Source organism: Ambystoma mexicanum, chromosome 1p (genome assembly GCF_040938575.1).
Source record: "Ambystoma mexicanum isolate Mex_15411 chromosome 1p, UKY_AmexF1_1, whole genome shotgun sequence".
Classification (NCBI taxonomy): Eukaryota; Metazoa; Chordata; class Amphibia; order Caudata; family Ambystomatidae; genus Ambystoma; species Ambystoma mexicanum.
In genome coordinates this window covers 448485704-448500672 of record NC_090921.1, presented here as the reverse complement: position 1 = coordinate 448500672, position 14969 = coordinate 448485704, and the positions used below count along the sequence as shown (strand labels likewise).

The 14969-nt window shown below is 45.0% G+C and overlaps 1 protein-coding gene across 2 annotated transcripts in view; it reads left to right on the top strand.

The window, feature by feature from the left end:
* Positions 1-14969, top strand: part of LRRC25 (leucine rich repeat containing 25) — a 299377-nt gene that overhangs the window by 155555 nt on the left and 128853 nt on the right. For both annotated transcript variants that reach the window (XM_069649272.1, XM_069649271.1), the window contains exon 2: positions 14009-14933. In XM_069649272.1, coding sequence (XP_069505373.1) covers positions 14014-14933 — 920 coding nt within the window. In that variant the 5' untranslated portion in view covers positions 14009-14013. The remainder of the gene's footprint in view (positions 1-14008; positions 14934-14969) is intronic.

The window sequence follows — 14969 nt, the reverse complement described above, 5'->3', positions numbered from 1 at the left end:
GAGGTCGGCTATTTCAGTGGCATGTGCCACTAGGGATCTTGTGTTGATCAGGTCTCCAGAGATGGTAGTCATATTTTTAGGTTCATGGGAACCGGTTCGGTAAAGGCTAGGTTGATTGGTTCTTAATTAATGTATGCAAAAGGAGTTCTTGTCCAACACAATTGTCTTAATTTAAACGAGAAGGCAAACATATGCTGAATAGTGGGGTGTAACTTCACTGTCCAATATCCAGCAGTTAAGTCCAAAGTGGTAAATAACATAGAGCCCTGGACCTGTGCAACTCTTTGTCAAAGAATAGTAGCAGCCATTTTGAAACTGGACCTCACTTGTTCAATTCTTGTAGATCTGCACACAATCTCCACTGACCATTAAGTTTGAGTACTCCTAGAATCAGGGTGTTATGCAGGTCGCACAACTCCTTTGGATTGAAATAGGACAAGAAAAGATCTGCGGGTACGATCTCAGATGGAGGGCACTGGCACCCTTAAAAGTATTTAGAGTGGGAGGCCGCATGTACCAAGAATCCCGTAGACCACCCGTAAAGGTCTACAGTATGTAACAGAAAATATGAAGGAAAAGGGGGTCTTAGTTGTCAGCGCTCAACCCTAATGAGTATTCTCAGAATCCAATTCTGAAAAGTTAAGTGTGATGTAAAATTGGTTTCAAATGAAATGCAGCTGTCCATACCTTTTCATACAATCAATGAATTTTAATAGTCCCATTAGTAGAGTTCTTCAACCGACATGTGTTTCGATCATGTCTGGGTCGTTCTCAAGGCGATTTGGTCAGTGGTCCATAACCTTGTCCTAACTACGCATGGAGCGAGTTAAGGTGCCTCAGGAATATGATTCTTAGCGAATACGCCAAACTGTTGGTCAAGGTTAGTAAAGGTCCGATCCAATAGCGTGTGTCTTTTACACTTGAGTTGGTAACATGGCTGTAGTAATGGAAAAACTTCAAGTCCGGGTTAAATCCCTGAGCAAGACACGTGTTTCGACCCTCTCTGGGTCATTCTCAAGGCTGTTAAACATGTATATTTAAAACCAAGATCACCATAAACATATTGTGTATATACAATGCACAGATATAACGACAAGGTCCAGAGGTTATGTAACAGATCCCACAGAATCATAAAATGTAATATTTGATATGCAAAAGAAAAATGATCAAAGTGCATACCCAATTACAAGTGATGGGAGAAGGGTACATGAGGAAGCGGGCCAAGGCAAAAAACAAGGGAAATAAATGTTGATTTTGTGCAGGCAACACTATAGTTGAAACATCACAAGGCAGTAAATCAACATAACACCACAGATCAAGGAAAGCAGTGTGGTTGTGATGTTTAAAAGTCAATGACACGATTATCTAGAAGGCTAGGTATAGTGTGCATCCGCCTCAAAAGCCAAACACTGTCCATAGCCCAAATGGTGAAAAACAATTTGGGTGTTGTATCTATGTTGCCGTAAATGAAGTAAAGCACAAGTGCAAGGGAAGTATTCATGCTGAAAAATGATGATAGTTACACCCTAATGTGGTGAGAGAATTGTAAGAATTATGTATTATTCAAGATACAGAGCCATAAACGTTCACCGATTTGGTCAGCGGTCCATCACCTAAAGCGGAGAATGGAATGCCTTTAATATGTTTCTGACTGTATTCTTAAAAATGCACAGCCAAATGAAATATGTATGGCGTACCTTGCCCCAACTATTCATGGAGCGAGTTAAGGTGCGTCAGGAATATGATTCTTAGCGAATGCCCCAAAGTGTTGGTCAAGGTCAGTAAAGGTCCGATCTGTATGAAAAATATAGATGGAGAACTGGATCATGATATGATCTTCACGAATGTCATGCTGTACCTGAATCTATTTAATTGAAGCACTCAGTGCAAAACATGCAATAATCTTACCCAATAGCGTGTGTCTTTTACACTTGAGTTGGTAACCTCGCTGTCTTGATGGAAAAACTCCAGGTCCGGGTTAAATGCCTACAGTAGTATTGAAGAACAGATCCGTAATTAAAAGTGTTTGTGTCACCTAACCTGCAGATCAGAATCTGTCATTTAAGAAATGTAAAACACTGCTCTGTTACAATCGCATACATGAGCGACCTGTCAGTATATTCTGTGTAGTATGGCGTTCCACGCGTAGACTACAGCACGAATGCCAGTGTTATCGAGATGATGTGCTGCGTCACGAACCCGCAACATCACACACACCACGTAATGGTGCGCGCGGCCTCACATGCCTCAACCATGACATCCACTATTGTCAAATAGTCGCGACGGTTTTTGTGTGTCCAATGAGGTCGATGAGATGCTAATAAGCGGATCGACACGTGTGTCCAAAAGCAAAGGAATGCACAGCCTTTAAATATAGAAATCTGAATGTAATTACCAAAAGAAAAAAAGGAAGTCTATTGCTGGGGTCATTAAACATGCAATGGCCATAATCTTTATACCTCGGTAATGAGAGTGCACAATAATGATAATCAAAATGGTGTCATAGGACAGATCAAACGTTACCAGAATTGCGGACGCCTATAGCATCCAAGTGTGGGCAATCAAATATTATTGGACAATTCTTAAATACCAATTATTAGTGCATCTAAGTATGGGCGATCAAATATTCTTGGAGATGCTTAAATACCAATTATTAGTGTGTTGGATTGAAGTGTATTCATAATTTCAGATATTGATGAACAAAAATGGGCCCAACATTGTCATCGTTGGGTAATGTAGTCATATGCAGATTTGCAGGCCCACAGTCACATGCATTTGGAGAGAAAACGTTTTTGAAAGACATAAATATCCATCTTAGTCGCTCTCTTTCTTCAGCATTAGAACACATATATGCCAGTTGAACCTGGTTTTCTACCAGTTTCTCAAATTGGAAAATCTTCTAATGGAGGGATTTCTGTGTTCTCGTCTAATCGAGTAGCAGTATCTTGTTGTGCAACACATATCTTTTTCTTTTCTTCAACACAGCATGCATTTTCATTATTCTATTGTCCTTGGTCATCACTGTCTAATTGGAAAAGTATAAACTCATCATTATTAATATATAATTGTTCTTTTATAATGTGCTTAATACCAGAGACCAGCTTCTAAGACCAGAGACCAGCTTCTAAGCACGAAACCAGGATTCAAACCTGTGTTGCTATGCCCTGTCTTGCTTCTAACACAAACGCGTTGCCCCTGATATATCCTACCGGTGAAGCATATTATCTCCTCAGCTTCATGTGGATATACTAACGTAACTGGAAATATTCCTTCTCGTTTTGTGTGAACCACTCCAGGTCTTTCTCCATTTCATTGGCACACACTTCAAATACATGTACAAGTATTGAATTGTTCAGTTCTGCGGTTTAGTAATCCTTGCTGATGGCAATTCCAATGAAACCCCCTTTCTAAAATCCAACCCCAGACACTCTTTGCTGTACCTGGGCTGCATTTTTGTGCAGTCCTCTTTGCTTGTCAATTAGTGGCTGTAAAGTGACACCGAAAACTATTCTACGAGCAAGGCATTTGAAACGCTTTAAACTTTAATTAAGTGCCACAGTAACACCTGGAATTCTCGCTTCTGGCTCAAGCAGAAGGCATTGTGACATCACAAGTAAAGAGTAGTAACTGATTATAGAGCATTTGTGATGTCATTTCTTTAATACAGGTCATTTATGATGTCATAACTAGCCTGTAATAAGACCATTATTTCCAAGCTTTTATACAGATATTGCAAGAAGTGCTGGGCACAATTGTGAAATTCCTTTTCGCCGTCTGCAGATGCCAAATCTGAAAGATTTGGAGTCGTTTTGCCGAAATGTGCTATTCCGCCACCCTTGTGAATTGAAAAGATTGGCACATGGTTTCTTGTGCTGTCTTGCAACCAGAAACAAGCCACATTTCTCATGCTGCTGCGCGTACCTACCACAAATCGAAAAAAGTGACATGATGTTTCTTGTGCCGCTGCACCAACCTAATGTGAATCTAACAAAAAGCTCTGCAAAGTTCCTTGTGCTGCTGCGTGAACCTACAGTAAATCGAAATGAGCGATACAAAGTTTCTAGTAGTGTTGTGTGAACGTACCACGATTTAAAATAAAAAAGCTGGGGGGACGATTTTCGTGCCGCTGGGCGATCTCAGCATGGATTAAAAAAAAATATGTAAAGTGTTGTGTGCTGCTGCGTGAACCTAGCATAGTTTGGAAAAAAACATGCAAAGATTCTTGTGCCGCCCGTGAACCTACCACAAATTGATCAAAGAAGCTGCGCAAAGTTTCTCATGCCACTGGACGGAACTAGCACGGATTGTGGAAAAGTGTGCAAAGTTTCTCGTGCTGCTGTGCGAACCTACCACGAATTGTACAAAAAAGATGTTCCAAGTTTCTCGTGCTAATGAACGAAACAATTACGGATTGAATAAAAGAGCCACACAAAGTTTCTTGTGTCACAAACCTAGCATAGATTGGTAAAACACGCTCACAAAGTTTCTTGTGTCGCTGCGTGCACCGATCATGAATACAAAATCTGGCAGACGTTTCTCAGGCTACTGCACAAAACTAGTACAGATAAAAAAAGACCTATCCACATTTATTTGTTGCGCAGCACAAAACTAACATGTGAAAAAAACACCACACAGACCATGCGAAACCGCAGGAAACTTGGTGGAATTTCGGTGCCGGCGGAAAAGTAATGCTGAGTACACGGATTAGGCGGAAGCAGAATCCAGTGCTCATTCTGCACTATTCACTTCACCAGCAAAAATGTTACTCACTGCTAATTGCAGGCTGCTATGTTTTATAATAATAAAACAAGAATACTTTAGTGAAGTCATCCGCTGCACATTTGTGTTCATTCTGTCTCCAGGACATTCTACATTTGTTTATATATTGTGTCTCTCCTGTTGACAGGCTGAAGACAAATGGTGCGCTTTCTCTGCTGCATCATGTGCTTCTCTAATTGATAAGACAGTTTCTTGCCACCTCCTCTCCTCTTCAAAGTCTTCATTTACCTTGCATACAGTGTGACATTGAGTTCCTGATTGTCTCTCAGTTTCCACCTCTCACACTGCTTGCAGATTCGCGCTTCTCTGGGTATCAAGCTTTATCTGTGACAAACTGTTCCCATTTCCAATTTTGGAGTAGCTCAGTTTATATTCGATGACCATTGATTTGTAGTTTACGTTTCTGAAAAGAATGTGGTATTCTGAAAATCGGAAATGTTGCAAATGTGATCTGCAACATTCAACATTCTAGTTCGTTGTATTGCCATGCTGATGCCTCATAGTATGCTGTGAAGTGATCTTCTAGGCACTGTCTTAGTTTTTCTGAGGCAATCCTTTTCTTGGTTTTATTCCGGCAGCTGTTGATTATGGGTAGACGCAGTGCTGCGCCATAGGCGTCTAATCAATCTTTGGTCGTCTTGGTTGTTTGGACCTGCAGCGTCTATCAGTTTAGGCAATTTAGTTCACTTTCCCTGCCAGACTTACTTTTCTCAAAATAAGTGTATTGGCTGTTCAAAGGACATGTCAAGGTTACATAAAATTCAATTGTATAAACTACAGAGGAACATTTACTTCAATACACCACACCCCTCCCACATCCCGCCTCCCACGGGATCTGCTGCTGGAGATGCCAATCCAAGGATACTCTGTGGTACAGTCTAATGCAAAGGTCTTCAATGTGTGGGGCGCGCCCTGCTTGGGGGGCGCGTCAACATGCCTGTGGGGCGCGTGATGTCTTCCAAAAGAAGAAAAGGAGTAACACTTCCTGCTGCAGTGAACTGAGCATGTGCAATGGGGAGCCACTGGCTCCCATGCACATGCTCAGCCAGTGCGATGTGGTGGGGGCGTGGCCATGAAACAGGAAATAAATGCAGCCTGGACGGGTACTTTCCTGCATTTGGATCACGCGTCCAGGCTGCGTTGTGGTTTCCTGTGTTCCCTGATGCTGCCGCCGACGCGTGTGAGAGTTAAGTCACCCCTGTATTTTTAACGCGGCTCCCCCGTGGCAATCTGCCATGGGGGAGACATGTTATTAATGCAGCACCAGTCCCCCCTGCGCCCCTCTCTCTCTGCAACCCCCACATTAGGGGGCATGGAGGAGAGGAGGCGAGCGGGGGACCGAAACTGCTCTGCCGATGTTGTTTACACGCGGCTCCCCCATGGCAGATTGCTGGAGCCCAGCAATCTGCCATCGGGGAGCTGGGTAATTAATGCTGCACCGGTCCTCCCTGCGCCCCTCTCCCTCTGCAACCCCCACATTAGAGGGCATGGAGGAGAGGAGGCGAGCGGGGGACCGAAACTGCTCTGCTGGTGTTGTTTACAACGCAGCTCCCCCATGGCAGATTGCTGGGCTCCAGCAATCTGCCATGGGGGAGCTGCGTTAATAATGCAGCACCGGTCCCCCCTGCACCCCTCTCCCTCTGCAACCCCCACATTAGGGGGCATGGAGGAGAGGAGGCGAGCAGGGGACCGAAACTGCTCTGCCGGTGTTGTGTTCACAATGCGGCTCCCCCATGGCAGATTTCTGGGCTCCAGCAATCTGCCATGGGGGACCTGCGTTATTAATACAGCACCGGTCCCCCCTGCGCCCCTCTCCATCTGCGACCCCCACATTAGGGGCCATGGAGAAGAGGAGTCAAGCAGTGGAGTAACTTTGCTGAAAATGTTGGGGGGGACATGACATCTGATGAAAAGTTGCCCCAGCTAAATGAATGTGGATAAAATGGTGTGCCATGAAAGTTGGGGGGGACAAACACCCCTGTCCCCCCTAAAATTATGCCCATGGACGCAAGCAGGGGTCTGAAACTGCTTTGCCGGTGTTGTGTTTACAACAGGGCTCCCCCATGGCAGATTGTGGGGCTCCAGCAATCTGCCATGGGGGAGCTGCATTATTAATATTGCACCGGTCCCCCTGCGCCCCTCTCCCTCTGCAACCCCCACATTAGGGGGCATGAAGGAGAGGAGGCAAGCAGTGGAGTAACTTTGCTGAAAATGTTGGGGGGTACATGACATCTGATGAAAAGGTGCCCCAGCTAAATGAATGGGGATAAAATGGTGTGCCATGAAAGTTGGGGGGACAAACACCCCTATCCCCCCTAAAATTACCTCCATGGAGGCAAGCGGGGGTCTGAAATTGCTCTGCCAGTGTTGTCCTTACAACGTGGCTCCCCCATGGCAGATTGCTGGGCTCCAGCAATCTGCCATGGGGAGCTGCGTTATTAATACAGCACCGGTCCCCCTGCGCCCCTCTCCCTCTGCGACCCCCACATTAGGGGGCATGGAGGAGAGGAGGAGAGCGGGGGACAGAACTGCTCTGCCGGTGTTGTTTACAACGCGGCTCTCCCATGGCAGATTGCTGGAGCCCAGCAATCTGCCATTGGGGAGCTGGGTAATTAATGCAGCACCGGTCCCCCCTGCGCCCCTTTCCCTCTGCAACCCCCACATTAGGGGGCATGGAGGAGAGGAGGCGAGCAGGGGACCGAAACTGCTCTGCCGGTGTTGTGTTCACAAAGCGGCTCCCCCATGGCAGATTGCTGGGCTCCAGCAATCTGCCATGGGGGAGCTGCGCTATTAATACAGCACCGGTCCCCCCTGCGCCCCTCTCCCTCTGCGACCCCCATATTAGGGGGCAGGGAGGAGAGGAGGCAAGCAGTGGAGTAACTTTGCTGAAAATGTTGGGGGGGACATGACATCTGATGAAGTTGCCCCAGCTAAATGAATGGGGATAAAATGGTGTGCCATGAAAGTTGGGGGGGACAAACACCCCTGTCCCCCCTAAGATTACGCCCATGGAGGCAAGCGGGGGTCTGAAACTGCTCTGCTGGTGTTGTGTTTACAACGCGGCTCCCCGATGGCAGATTGCTGGGCTCCAGCAATCTGCCATGGGGGAGCTGCATTATTAATACAGCACCGGTCCCCCTGCGCCCCTCTCCCTCTTCGACCCCCACATTAGGGGGAATGGAGGAGAGGAGGCAAGCAGTGGAGTAACTTTGCTGAAAATGTTGGGGGGTACATGACAAATCTGATGAAAAGGTGCCCCAGCTAAATGAATGGGGATAAAATGGTGTGCCATGAAAGTTGGGGGGGGACAAACACCCCTGTCCCCCCTAAAATTACCCTCATGGAGGCAAGCGGGGGTCTGAAACTGCTCTGCTGGTGTTGTCTTTACAATGCGGCTCCCCCATGGCAGATTGCTGGGCTCCAGCAATCAGCCATGGGGGAGCTGCATTATTAATACAGCACCGGTCCCCCTGCGCCCCTCTCTCTCTGCGACCCCCACATTAGGGGGCAGGGAGGAGAGGAGGCAAGCAGTGGAGTAACTTTGCTGAAAATGTTGGGGGGTACGTGACAAATGTGATGAAAAGGTGCCCAAGCTAAATGAATGGGGATAAAATGGTGTGCCATGAAAGTTGGGGGGGACAAACACCCCTGTCCCCCCTAAAATTACCCCCATGGAGGCAAGCAGGGGTCTGAAACTGCTCTGCCAGTGTTGTCTTTACAATGTGGCTCCTCCATGGCAGATTGCTGGGCTCCAGCAATCTGCCATGGGGGAGCTGCGTTATTAATACAGCACCGGTCCCCCTGCGCCCATCTCCCTCTGCGACCCCCACATTAGGGGGCATGGAGGAGAGGAGGCAAGCAGTGGAGTAACTTTGCTGAAAATGTTGGGGGGTACATGACATCAGATGAAAAGGTGACCCAGCTAAATGAATGGGGATAAAATGGTGTGCCATGAAAGTTGAGGGGGACAAACACCCCTGCCCCTCCAAAATTACACCAATGGAGGCAAGCGGGGGACTGAAACTGCTCTGCTCTCGCCTCTGCCTGTGTTACCCTCGCCTCTGCCTGTGTTACCCTCGCCTCTGCCTCAGTTACGAGCTGTATGTGACAGCCATTTAATTTTTAATATGTTGATGGCACGAGCCTGCGCTATAACCAGGGACCTTTTCATGTATTGCTCTGAGCTGAAATACTATTCCCAACTGGCCATTGCCCCTCTCTGCACAGCTGTCAATGGAAGCAGCACAGTGCTAGGTCTGCTTCTCACAGAAGCACCTTCACTGTCTTGCTACCAACATATACTGTTTACTAGTCACTCCTCGGATCTGCCAGTGTTGTGTTTGCATGTTGAAAGCCTGTCTTTAACAGTGATGCCTCCCCATCTCTGCTCTAACACCTTCTATCCTCCCCCCAGACCTGCAGCACTTGCGCCAGAAGACCTTCGCCTTCCCATACTTTGACGGATCTTTCCTGCTCGTCATCCGATCTTCGTATTTCCCTGGTAGTTGCCAGTGCCGTTTTAGAGTAGGTAGTCTGGGGGACAGGGGTGGCAGCGCCATGCGGGTAATATATTTGAATCAGGGATTTCAACCCTATCTATTTCTGGGGCTGTACCTATCTCTGATGCATTTTACCCAAGAGCTGGGTTTAGCTCCTGCTCATCTAATCCTAATTTGAAGTCTCAGGAAGACCCATATATCCGTGTCTAACTGTTCTGTTTTCATCACAGCAGCATTGCTCCATGTAACCTTGACTAACTGTTCTGTTTTCGTTTGTGTGAAAGAAATATCCAACACTATTTTTAGTCAAGTCCTCTGTATTATAGCAAAATAATCGAAATGCTTTGTTCACAAATATTTGTCCTCTTATCTGATTTGAATCATTGCAAGCGAGGATTTTGAAACAACGTGGTGTTTGGCATTCACTCCTTCGTTAGGGGCACCATTCTACTTCAGCGCGCGATAACCGTTCGCAACCGAGTACCATTTTGGAGTCCATGTGTATAGGGGGTGGGGGGCCTGGGCCAGAGAAATTTTTCTTACGGGGGCTCAGGGTCAAAAAGTTTGAAGACCACTGGTCTAATGTCAAAGAAATGGTTATCCCCTCCCAACCTTGCATCCATGGTCCTGAAAAAGGTTAAGTAATACTTACACCAAAAAATGAAGACACTTATTTGGCTTAATAAATCAGCCCCCTATATATGTCATATCTGGGCCATTACAAAAAGGGGGATATATCCCCAGTCCTCTGTGAGGTCCCCTTGTGCCTGATCTAATTGCACGACGTGGCATTCTATTTATATAGTGGGGGTGTCCAATGTTTTCTGAACATCTCCTTCATCCCACTCACTCATCTCATCTTTTGGATTATTTTTAAATCTGAATGTGGGCTATTTCTTTGATGTTTAACATCGAAAAAATTACTTTAAATGTAGGCTGGCAGCCACTTCGCATTTCTTACTCCCATAATTGATGACACAATCCCATCTGCCTGAGTTTAGTTTGACTGAATGGTGAGACATCAGTGTTGCTTAACAACCTAAAATAAAACAACCTCATCTCCGTGACTTGCGTAAGGAGAAAAGAAAAGCTGAGGCGCAGTGGAAAAGCTCACCTTCACTCGCCAATAAAAAATAACCTAACCACTGCCTCTTCTACATACAAACATGCCATACTTGAAGCCAAAAAAGATGTGTATAACAAGTGGATACTGCTTGCTCAATCCAATACCAAGGAACTCTTTAAAATCCTTAAAGAACTAGAGACTTCTATAGCACCATTAGACACCTGCATTCATGACACTGCCTAGTGCGCCAATATCCAAAAGGCGCTCCTAGACAAAATTGCTAAGCTCCAAGCTAAAATCAATTAAAAAAGAAACCTCCTCTCAGATTCAGTAGGCAACCTCCCTTCTTACAACATCCCCACACCCAAATTATCCTGCAAACCTTTCAGCTTCACACCTCTATCCATTGAGGAGGTTGAAAATGTTATAAAGAGACTCAAGCCATCTAACTGGCAAGGGGACGCTTGCCCCGCCAATATTATTAAGGAAGCTGCCTCTGACCTAGCACCTTTTATTACCACATCCATAAATGCCTCGTTTGAATCAGGTATGGTCCCAGACAACCTTAAGGATGCTTGGGTCATACCCTTAATTAGAAAACCTACACTTGACCCGAGTAACCCGGAAAATTATAGGCCCATTACCACAGTGCCTTATTTACTCAAAATTCTGGACAGGGCGGCTTACCTACAAATCCAGGACTACCTTGAAACCAACAACCTATTAGGCCTTAGACAATCAGGTTTCCTTCCAAGACACGGGACAGAGACAGCATTGATTGACCTGAAAACACAAATTGAGGATTTGAAAGACAAGGGCAAGCAAGCTCTCTTGCTTCTCCGTGATCTTTCAGCTGCATTTGACTTAGTTGACCACCAAATCCTTTGTCACCATCTCAAAATAGCGGCCCACTTTTCTGACGCAGCCACTTCCTGGATCAGATCCTTTCTCGCTAACAGAACCATGAAGATCTTTTCCCCGTCGCATCAGCTGAACCTGCGCATGTACCATGTGGAATCCCACAAGGCTCTTGTGTCTCTTCCATGCTGTACAATGTGTTTACCAAACCTCTCTTAGATATACTTGACTATCTGGGTGTCTACTACACTAACTATGCTGACGACACCCAGAAACTCATCCCTATCACTGGTGACTATGGCACTGATGCCAAAGCACTCAATACAGTCTATTCGGTCATCCAGGCTTGGATGGCACATCACGGATTCTGTCTCAATGATGAGAAAACAGAGTTGCTCATTTTAGGCTCCCCATCCAAACTGACCAAACTTGACCAGGATTACAAATCCTTTATGATTGATGGCAACAATATTAATGTGTCTAAAGTCACAAATACACTTGGCATCTACCTAGACTCTACACTGTCCCTCAACAGACAAACCAATGCAGTTGTATCGGCATCGGCTTACACCTGCAAACTCATCCAGCTTGCAGACCATTCCTGACAACTGACAACTGTATCATTCTCGCAAGAACTCTGATCATGTCACAAATCGACTACTGTAATGCCCCCTACCTAGGGACGAGCCAAATAAATCTTGACAAGCTACAGGTCTCCCAGAACAACGTCCCTAGGAGATCACACATCTTGGACACGAGACGCAATTTACACTGGCTCCCAGTCTCACAGCGAATATCTTTGAAAACCCTATCCCTAACTCACAAGGCCCTGAATAACTTGGCTCTTGACTACCTTTCCAACCACTTCATGGTCCACACCGCATCAAGACCCCTGAGATCTTCCCAAGTATACACAGTGAGCATCCCTCGCTTTAAGCTACAGACAGCGGAGGGTTCGAATTTCCAGGTCCTCGCAGCTTATATGTGGGACACACTCACCAACTCCCTTAGCGCATAACAGTCTGCCCAGACCTTCAAAAACAAAATCAAACTCTGGCTCAATGAACTTGATGCTGCCTCAGCTATCGCCTAATCTGAGTGGGACTACTCTTAGGAAGTAGCCTGTGTGTTACCTCTTCATGCATATCCTTATCGTCTTATGCAGGCAGTTTGCCTATGATGTACCCTTTTCCTGTGGAAAGTGATTCTGTATTAATGTTTAACTCTTGTAACTACGTGCTTCTAATCCAATCTGTAACCTGTAACCCTTGTAACCATTTGCTTGAAATGTATGCGCCCAGCTGCCCCAGGGCAAGGTGCGCAATACAAATAAACAAATACAAATACAAATACAAAAAACATTATATGATACAATTAAATTCCATACAATTAATCTATAAGTGACAGTGATTTAGCATGGCCCATTCCATGGTTTCATCTGCTGTGACTTACCTAAAAACTGCTACAGAAATATCTGAAATGTTGTTTTTTAAACAAATTCAATTTTATATTCGGTAGATTTTTTCAAATGCTTCTTTGTTAATTATTTGGTTTTCTCTTTCTTTGCTACTTTTCCCAATCTCGCTGTCGATTCGTTTTGATTGTTCATAAAACAGTTATCTTTTTTAAATGAATGTTATATTCTTTGACCTTGTGGACCCTGTTAACGTAATTGCAATGTTGCTGTGAAACCTGCATTGTACACTTTCTAAAATATATGGCCCCACATGGTGCTGCAGCATGTAATTTGATGGCAGGACCTGGTACGTTTGCACTCTGGTGTAGCCAGGTCGTGCTGTCAAATATTTGTCATTTGCACAGTGGAGTGCAAATTTGCAGGGCAAAAGGCAGTGTAAGCACGTGTTTGGCACTTTTTGCCCTGCATTTTTGCAGTCTGCCCTGCAAAGTGACTATTTACTTTTAATGGCAGGCAGCGTGCACAATTACAATTAAACGCTGCCTGACATGCTCTCATGTGAACACTGTTTTAAGCATTTAATTGTAATTGTACACGCTGCCTACCATGCAAGCATGACAGGCAGCATGTACAATGGATCCCCATGGGGTCCACATGCTTTATGCTGTAGCATAAAGCCGGCAGAACCCATGGTGAACTCCAGCATCTGCACCAACATACTCTGGAGCATCTGTATGGTGGAAAGGAAGGAAGGCAGCGGAAACGCTATTGCTCCACCATACAAATGATTGAAAATATGTTGTGGCGTGAATGAAAGCCTCACGCAAAACTTTTCCCCCTTTCATTCGCGCTACGTTACTTTAGAAAATGAGCTGCATGTTGAGCATTCAAATAAGGGAGCCTTAATTTAAGGCTGTCAGGGCTATACTGCCCGATCTCCAATAAGGGTGAAACCAGGTATGTAATTGTCCTGACAGCCTTGCAAATGTCTATCTTTGGTTGATTAAGCTGTGTGTAAAATATCACTGCTTTCTTAAACTAGCACAATTTCCTGGAGAAAAGGTTTGCATTCGGGATAATTTACATACCCACAATGCCCTGCTGTTGTGGCTCAGAAATGGAGGTGAACTTCCAGCGATGGCTGCTAGGGGATCTGTGGAGTGTGTGACTTGACCAAAATGGATTTTCCTACTTAGTTTAAATATGGTTCACAAATAAATTAGGTAGCCCACCTAAATATTTACCACTATTGACTTTATGCCTATGATGGAAAATTAAGCGTTTGAGCAGAATGTGTCTACGTGATTGTCGATTTGCATGGTAGCCATGGTTTCCTTCCCATGTATAAAACGTGTTGATACATTTTTTTTCTTGTTGATATCTTTCCAGGTAACATGAAGGCGATAGTAGCTCTGGTGTTTATTCTGTGCAACATACCATTGACAAGTGGGAATTGTTTCAATGACAATTTTAGTTGTCAGACTTCGAACTTAAGCAACATTCGAAATAACTGCAGTATATTGCACTGGTCAGAGTTTGACACTTGTAAAACAATCTCGAAACTGATTCTTAGCCATAATAACATCAAACAAATTGAAGAACATCCTGGATCTGGCAACACAAAGCTTTCGTATCTAGATTTGTCTTTTAATGAACTGCAACGTCTGCCGAAAGGATTTCTCTCGCAGGCTGGAGAACTGGAGGTACTCAACCTCGCGAACAACAAGCTCATCGAACTGCCAGGAGATTTTTTAGGTGCCTCAAACAAACTACAAATCTTAAATTTGGAAGACAATCCAATAACAAACGTCCCTTCTACGGTCATGAAGAGAAGCTTGGTGAAACTGACAGTAGATTGCAGGTGTGACATAGCATGGAACATTATGGACAAATATTCACAGGCACAGCTGAATGGTACATCTCATGAATACAGCAATAGTAGCTTCCGTTGTAAACATGAAAACAATTGGTTCGATATAAAGGACTTCTACAGTCAGAAATGTCAAAACTCTGCCCTTCTTGCAGTTTACATCTGTGTACCACTTGTTGTGGGGATAATTGCCGGGATAGCCATCTATTTTGGCGTAAGGAGGAATAGAATGGCAACAGATTTTCAGATGAAACCAGATTCCGACAAGTCTCCTACTCACACACAGCCAAGGTACACCAGCAGAAATATGGAAAGTCTTTCAAAGGAAGGCTCGAGTCAGTTTCAAAACCAGGCCATGCCATATGAGAATGTGTTTGTGGGCCCTCTGCATGCTTCGCCCGTAGGGCAATACGAATGCCTAGACAGAGCCCAAGATTTGAGAAGGTAAGAGACACGTATTATCATTACTATTATATTATT